Below are 8,858 nucleotides of genomic sequence, written 5' to 3' on the forward strand. Positions count from 1 at the left end.
TTAATAATAATAATAATAATAATAATAATAATAATGATCTGCCTTAACACAACACACAATAATGCATGGCATATTACACATTAATGTACAAATGTGCATGTTTATGTGGCATTGGTTGGCCATTTCCTGGTCCTCACTGATTATAAGGAAAATGAACAACACAGACAAAAACAAGTGAATCTTTCTTAATTGCTCTTTCTGCCTCTTTAAGATTTAAAAGGCTTGCTGGCATTTTTAGTACTTTGTAAACTAGTGGAGACCTATATGCTGCTCATCCCTGCAGTGAATGTTGCCAGGAATTCCTGTGGAATGGGAGTACTGTGGCTCTTATCTGAAGCTGGTACCAAACTGCACACATTCCCAGGGCACACTACAAAGCCCAGCCTCCCAACTCTTTCCACCCCTGCTGGTTCCTGCACTCTGCTGATAAACAGCTTAGCGCCTCCTCAGGAGTTATCTGAGCTGCTGGAAATAAACTCTTACAGAGAGATAACAAACATGGAGTGAAATCCGTAATACCTCCAGACGCAATACTGCGCAGCCCTGGCAGGAGGCCCGGGTCATTAGGATAGAAAGCTCTTAAGGAGACGAAGGAGGAAGAAAGCTGAAACTCTGAACAAAACCCATTTAGTGACGGTTATGAAGGTATTTAATGCTGCATGAAGAGCCTGGTCTTGTTGTGACTTCTAGGCTCATCTGGCAAATGTTTGTCCTAACAACAGATGGGTGAAAGTGCCTGGGTTTGGGTCGTTAACGTTTTGGCAAACCTCAAAGAACATTGGTTGTTTAAACCAACACTAATGAAGTTAAGGAGGGATGAGTGTGCAATTCAATGTTGTTAGGCAAAGAACAAAAAGTCACCAGGAAGTAGAAGTTTTTAATGGAAGAGAAATGCAAAGTCCCTTTTGCAAGAGAGCATTTTTTTCGTTCTCCAGGTGGCTTGCCTGGTGCCATGAATAGACTTAGGTGGATAATATGACATCATATAAAGTTACATTACCAGTGAATGCCCAGTGGCCATCACGGTGGACCCTGGAGGGTTGGAGTCAAAGATGGTGTATTTGAAGGATGCAACAGTGATGGGTTTCTGGTCCCTAGGTCACTATAGGATGCATATAAAAAGGTAAATGTGTACCATAATTGTCTTGTATGCTGTGCATACTTACAGATTGTTGCAAAATCTCACCAACACCAATAAAAGTTTGGTTCCATTTTAAGATGGTCATTAACTGCTCAATGAGTGCCCAACCAGGTAAATGAGCGATATATTGTTGCTATCAATTATTTACCTGACATAACTAACATGCACCCATCAACTAACCAATAAAGCATTTCTTCACCCCAGGCCACTCCAACAGATTCATTTAAATAAGTGTGGACGGTTCAGTGTTGTCCATAGGACTGAATGTTCAGGATGCCTTAGGAACATTTGCTCAGATGGCAAAATACATTAAACTTTGCTCACCTGATTTTCTGTCCAAGTTAATGGAAATGTCCAATGTTAAAGTTATGTATGTTTGACTGAAACCCACTATGGGATCAGAAACCCAAACCACATGCCTCGTCCTGACTTATGTTTCTAATACCCTCAGTTTCCATATTGGGAGCTGTCTGCCAGTAGCTGCAGTTTGCACGCAATTTCCTATCATGCATCTTCATTTTTATCCCACTCTTGCATAAATAAGTGACACGGACTGCACAAGGGTGCAGTGAGTGGGAAAATTGATTGTGGAATATGGTATCTGTTTTTGATTTCAGGGGATCTCTGTTAGATCACACTCATCTTTATCTAAATTTAGACTTGATGGGGTGTATTTATAAAGCAGTGAATCTGAAGCTAGGCAAACATTCTCTGATAAAGAATCAGTCACTGCAATTGAAAATAGAACTGGAAACTTCTCCATCAGGAAGAAAGGGAATATATTACTTACTTTAAAGCACACCTAATGAAAAAAAAATATTCACTAGGAAGTACAGCTAATAAATATAAAGCCATTGCTCCTGATGTAGTATAGAGCTTGGTTCTGTGCAGCAGACAGGGCCCGCTGTCAGTGACAATGCAACGACAACAGTGTCCATCCAATGGCCAAAGAGGATGGCTGTGCACTTGGGGGTCCATTGTGCAGTCAGAGGTGAGAATAGCGCCTTCCGAGGATGTAGTGATGACAGGTTCTTGGACCTGCCATCAGGATCCTGGATCCCAGCTTGGCTGCACACATGTAAGTCTGTGCCATATTTGACAATTATGCAGCGCATTCTTGCTGGTAAAGGCAGAAGTTCACCACCCATCAATGTGTATAGTTAAAGGCTAGGCCAAAGGCTAATTTTTAGGCAAAATACCCCAAAAATAAATGGCTAAAAAAGCAGTACATATCTGCAAAACTTGCACATTTTTAACACGCATAAAAAAGGAAATATAAATACAAAAATCCTCCAATGGGGACACTTGATCTTCTGTGTATAAAATAGTAATTGTGTTCACTTTGGGCAGATTATTTCTTTTTTTCTGTGTCCCTAAACCAGGAAGTGATTATATATCCCCAAAGAATTACATAAAAAACAACTGATAGGGCTTTTAATTATTTAATGCACCATCCTAAAAAAACAGAAGAAAGTTTTGTCTTTTGATATTTTTTACGTCTTTATTATTACAACCTAATAAAATAAAATTGCTACACTTTCCGTCGGGCTGTCAGACAGGAGAAAAACTCCTCCGCCGACATAATAGCTACATGCAAGATGAAAACCCAAACCTCATGCCATTTAAAAAGCATATTTAAGAATTAGGACAATTATTCTTCACAAACAAAGGTAATATTTTGCAAAAACCATCCATCAGACAGGAGTTATTGCCACCCCTCGCTGCTACCTGCTGTCAATCACCTGTCACCCATATCGCACTCCGAGATTATCGAGCAGACTATTTTTGGTGCATCAAAAAATACCACTTTAGTATGTTTTTGACAATTGTGTGGGCATTATTCTTTTCTCTGCCTATCAGCATTTTTTTTGTCTGTATATGGACTTTTACTCTGAGAATAGCTGAGTGTGGATATTATGAAGCTTTGGTGTTACAACATAACCGAATTTGCAAAGACTTTCTATAATCGCTCATATCATTTAGCTCTAGTAGGACACAGTTGGAGAGCTCCAAACTGTTTATAGCCTAAGGAGTCTTCAGGAATACAATACATAGTACACAGATTTAATTATAAATTAGGTAACCTGACAGGACTGCTGCAACAGCTGCACAACATCCCAAATGAGCCGTCGGCTTCTGCCAGCAAAATGGAAGCTGTCAATGCTGAGACATATCACTTAAAGGCAAATTATTACCTGACTGCCCCAACTGTTAATTTGGTGTAACAGAAAATAAAATATAAAGGGGTGTCAGTAAAATAAGAGAGGCAAAATTTAAAGGAGGTGAGAGTAAAGTGAGCAGGGAGATCGGAGTTTTGTGCATTTTTTCTAGTCTGCTTAGTTATTTGACATGAAACCTCCTATTCTTTGTATCCATGAGTTTCCTCTAACACCGACTGCTCACTGCTACCCTCTCTTCTTGTGCTGGGGTACTGGTCTGTCTTTGCCCTTCCCCTTGTAGTTTTCTGGCCCCTCCACAGCTCTTTTCTCTATAAAGTTAGACAAGAAGCAAAGAAAAACAAAAAAACATAAATACGATGGAGTTTCTCGCAAACCCATTCCTTCAGGGACATTCCAGGCCCTGATCCCATACAAACTTCTCCATATTTGCAGCTACACAATTAATTATGATCCTATGCAGGCCCTTTAATTCCTTTTACAGGGACATTTGATGTTCATGATGCCCCCTGAATTTGGCATCATGTGTTCTGTCTGCTACAATAAATGGAGGGTGTGAAGAGGAAGCAGACCTTCCATTGAGTCTTTATATTATTTGTGGCTGTTGAGAATTATGTCACCTTTAACAGTATTTTTTACAACCAGCATCTGCATGGGATCAGGACAGGATGTTTGAATATCTTGTTTATGTCAGTGGGAAGACTCATTGTCAGGCCATCACAGGACAGATGGAGAGCTAATAGAGTGTGATCGGAGCCATTTGCAGACATAATGCAATGTGTGCTGTGTGTATGCCGATCCCCAGGACTTTGTACGCAGGACAGAGCAGGAAGCCTGAGCAGAAGGCGCACGGGATTGTGCGGCATCAATCACACCGGACAGCAGAAGGAGCTAAATGCATTACTTGTTTTATAAAAAGGGGCGCTAAACTGAAAACAGCAGGGAAATTACCAAACTAAAATAACACCCTGGAACAAAACCTAAACTCAATTTGTATTAAAGAACCACTATAGCAAAATTGTATTTTGATGAGTATATGGACCTAATAAATATCCTGGTAGTTAGGGATGGGTGAAAAAAATTCAACCTGGTCAAAATTCGAATTCAATCCAGATATTTCAACTTTAATTAAATTAGAAATCACCATGAAATTTGACTTATTGGTGAATTTGGCAAACTTTGAGCCTTAAGATTACTCCAATACCGCTTTATACTTTCTGGGACAATCAGAAATATATATCCGACTCCACATTCTAAAATCACCCTTTATTTTTGGTTCTGGACAAAGTTGCCCTTGCCACCTTCCACTTCCCCCATCCTGCAAATTAGCCACGGAACAACATTCACGCTACATATATACAAAAACCTGCACATGGAGAATATCTGGCCTCAATAGCAGCTTTCCCAATGTCAAAGCCAATCTACACCTCAATTCTGAATTCATAGTTGCCAGGCTAAACAAGTTCTGTGATGTAATATCCTCACAAACATCGAACCCACACAGCCTCTTTTTAACAATCGACCACTTCCCAAACCCTTCACCTCCTCCCCCTCTAACCATGTTCTTCATCCAAGACATATCCACCATCATCAAAAATCAAAAGTAAACTGTATGTTTACTTTATGTAACTACAGTCAAATCTCTCTTCAGCCATAAGTTTCCAAGCTTCTTGAGCACCTTGTAAACATAAGACTAACCAACTAACTGAAAACCAAGTCTCTACTTGACTCACTTCAGACCTTTTCGACCTCTTACTAAAACAGCTCCTAAAAAAGTGGCTAATGACCTCCTCAGAGCAATGTCACAAAGTAAATTTTCCCTCCACCTTGTCATAGATCTTTCCTACTACATCTGACACCCTCTTCTACTTCAATTCCTGAACTCTGTTGGTATCAAGGACACTGAGCTCTCTTGGTTTGTTTCCTATTTATCTGACTGCTTTTCTCAGGTCAGATCAGTGGTAACACTTCTTTTCCAGTTCTGCTCCTTGTTGGTGTTCCCCAAGAGTCAGTCTGTGGACTGGTACCAGTGTCATCTGTCATCCACCACCTGAAAATACCACACGCAGATAATTCCAAAGACCAAATTACTTACAAAACAGCTCTTAGAATTATGAAAATGTTTAAAGATTTTGAAAAGTTCTTTCTCCCATTTTAGCAGTAAATTAATAAACCCCCATCACGCACAGTCACCTCCTGTATGCTGTATAACGCTAATTCTAATGCTGAGACTAATGCTGAGCTGCTGGGATTCCAGGGAATTTATTCAGGTAACCAAAATACCCCAAACGTTTCAACAAAGACCAAAGCACAACTATATGGAAGTCATAGAGGAACAACCCACACAGATCTTCCTAGAAGCCATAAAACTGAAGTCCTGGTAGCTTTTATTAAATCCAGTTAATGCATTCATGATTCATTATGAATTCATATAAAAAGACTTTTTTTTATAAAAATGAATTTATATGAATTATATATAAGGCCTTTTTTATGTTTGAATGGAGTGTGGAAGGATTAGAATCCATGTCATGTGTTAATTGCCTCTGTCTCTTTTGGGGAACATTTTTTTGGTGACCATTGCCACCAAAAAGTCATAGGAATTTTAAAATGTTAAAAAAAATGATGAACCCACTTGTTCTGGTGACAACTAAGAGCGAATATTCCACCCTTGCAGAGAGATTTTATCTTCCTGTTGTATAATAAGAACAGGAAGTAAAAAGAATGATAGATCCCAACTGGATATGCACAGAAAGCTGCCATTTTTTGACTATTGCACACTTACTGGACATGTAACCCTTTCAATCTCTTTAATAATATTTACAAATACAATGCCCTGTCCAGTGGATATGCTTCCTTCTATGAGATCCAGCAGTCCACACTTTGCTCAGCTGCTCACTTTCAAATCTAACAACTACTAATCGAACAGCTGGGGTCAACATTGACAGCCAAGAACCAGGCTTTTGTAATTCTCTGTAGAGCAGCACCAGGGTCAGTCATACTCTGCTGTATACAAATGACCTGACAAGGAGCATGATGGGAAAAAGACAGAGATAAGTAACTAGAGAGGTGAACACATCAGTCTGGCACTAAGCTTCCATTGTCCAATAATAGAACAAGAGAGGTGCTATGCAGATAATGTCCTGATTGAGGTTGGAACCTAGGACTCTAGTGCTGCAAGGCGAGCTGAGCACTTAGCCACCATGCGAACGTGACTCTTTCAGCAATAGTGGAACTGTCTTCCAGTTCTGTTTCCCTTGCTGGATTCATAGCTTTGACTCATCATGCTGTTCCCTCGAGCTTGTCCCTACCCTGACCTTGGACCCAACCATATTTCTGTGTCACCTGCAATGTCCTTGGCCTGATTTCAACCCAAGCTACTCCAGCAGCCCTTGCTTTACTCTCAGTACACATGACTCACTCAAGTGTTGAAGCATTTGAGTCACTTCACTCCATTCTGCTTGTCAGGCAGGTACATCATGGGGTCCGTAATCATCAGACTTAATATGCAGAAATATCAGAAGATCTTCATGTCTAAATATTTTTCAGTTTTCAACCTTTATGGTAGGGAGTGATATTTCCTCCTGATGGTGACCCCTCTGCTGATGGTGATCCTAATAATTCTATCTATATAAAGAAATCAGGACCTCCTTCCTCATGCTGGTGACCCCTCCAGTGATGATGACCCAACAATTCTATCTATATAGAGAAATCAGGAGCTCCTTCCACCTGCTGGTTGCCCCTATAATAATGATGACCCCACAATTCTATCTTTATAAAGGAATTAGGACCTCCTTCCTCCTGCTGGTGACACCTCTAGTCATACACCCTCCCCAATTCTATCTATATAGGGCAATCAAAACTTACTTCCTCCTACTGTTGACTCCTCTAGTTATTATGACCCCACAATTCTATCTATATAGGGTAATTAGGACCTCCCTACTCCTGCTGGTATCCCCTCTAGTGGTGGTGACCCCACAAATCTATCTATATAAGGGAATCAGGACCTCCTTACTCCTGCTGGTGTCCCCTCTAGTGGTGGTGACCCCACAAATCTATCTCTATAAGGGAATCAGGACCTCCTTACTCCTGCTGGTGTCCCCTCTAGTGGTGGTGACCCCACAATGCTATCTATATGAAGGAATCAGGACCTCCTGCCTCCTGCTGGTAAACCTTTAGAGATAGTGACCCCACAATTCTATCTATATAGGGGAATCAGGACCTCCTGCTCTTGGTGACCTTAACACCATAGCATCTGGCAATGGGAATGACATACTGAAGGAGTGCCTGTACTCACTTGGAGGTGGAGAAGTGGAGTCATTTCGGTTGTAGGACATGTTGGAGGGACTCTGCTGGAACCGTCACCCTCAGGCTGGAGGAAGGGGATGCAATACCTGTCGGTCTTCTGACACTCTGTACACTGGAAGAGACACAACACATGTCAGAGGAGCATGGGAAACATATGAGGAGGGAGGGGCGCAGCTCTGCAGATAACAGGAACTGTTTTTAGGCTGGGTTGGCTACCAGCCAGAAGCAAACAGCTGACAACCACAAATCCACAAAAAAATGTATAGAAACCCTCAGGGCGGCTTCTCGAGGAATATAGAGGAGGCAGGGAAAGATCAGAATTACAGACTGCAAGGAAGGGTATGAAGATTGGATCTGGGGATATTTAAAGGGGATCTGTTTACCAAGAAAAAAGGACACGCAACATTTCACTCAGTTTAAAAGCGATATGTCTCCGCCAAGTCTGCAGCATCCGTATTTATTTTGCAAATATCCTAAAAAGCATTACCAATTTGATTTTATTCCATAATAAAAAAAAATGCAACAAAATGATCCTGCCAGAAAATTTTAATTCTTTCTTAATTTTTTTCTGGAAGTTTTATTAGTATTAATATTATGTTTTAGGAAAAAATCTTAATATGAATATTATTAGTTTGCTGAATTTATATTACCTGGAAATACTGCATGAATATTCCTCATTTGTTTATTTTTCAGAAGACTAATACTTAAAAAAATGTAGGGATGGCCAAAAATACAGTACTAAAATAAGTACTGAGGTCAGTTCATTGAGGCTTCTTTTTGTAAATGACATCTCAAGGACTGGACACAGTATTCTATATATGAGGTCCTACTAAAGATCTATATAGAGGAATCAGGACCTTCCTTCTGCTGGTGATCCCTCCAGTGATGGTGACCCCACAATTTTATCTATATAGAGGAAGCATGTCCTCCTCCATCCTGCTGGTGATCCCTCTAGTAATACACCCCAAGTTCATCCACACTCAGTCACTATGCCTGCTGATTTTTACAATGCCAAACACATGTGGCTACAATATTAATACAGGGAATTCCAGGTGACATCATTGACTATATATAGTCATTGACATCACCAGGCATTTCCAATGTCCATAGTTCAAGGATCATTCAGTTCTACATCATTCAGAGCATTAAAGTGTAAAAAATGTCATGCTAAATCTGCTGAAATATTGAGCCTTGATCCTGCAAAACTCAGCCCAAACCCAACTCATTCCTGGTTA

The 8,858-nt window shown here is 40.4% G+C and overlaps 1 protein-coding gene across 1 annotated transcript in view; it reads right to left on the bottom strand.

Annotated features, from left to right (window-relative positions):
- GYPC (glycophorin C (Gerbich blood group)) overlaps positions 1-7,961 on the bottom strand; it is a 19,515-nt gene extending 11,554 nt beyond the window's left edge. Inside the window, exon 1 of the mRNA XM_072417941.1 lies at positions 7,613-7,961. Coding sequence (XP_072274042.1) covers positions 7,613-7,652 — 40 coding nt within the window. The 5' untranslated portion in view covers positions 7,653-7,961. The remainder of the gene's footprint in view (positions 1-7,612) is intronic.
- Between the last annotated feature and the right edge of the window lie 897 nt (positions 7,962-8,858).

This window comes from Pyxicephalus adspersus, chromosome 7 (genome assembly GCF_032062135.1).
Source record: "Pyxicephalus adspersus chromosome 7, UCB_Pads_2.0, whole genome shotgun sequence".
Taxonomy (NCBI): domain Eukaryota; kingdom Metazoa; phylum Chordata; class Amphibia; order Anura; family Pyxicephalidae; genus Pyxicephalus; species Pyxicephalus adspersus.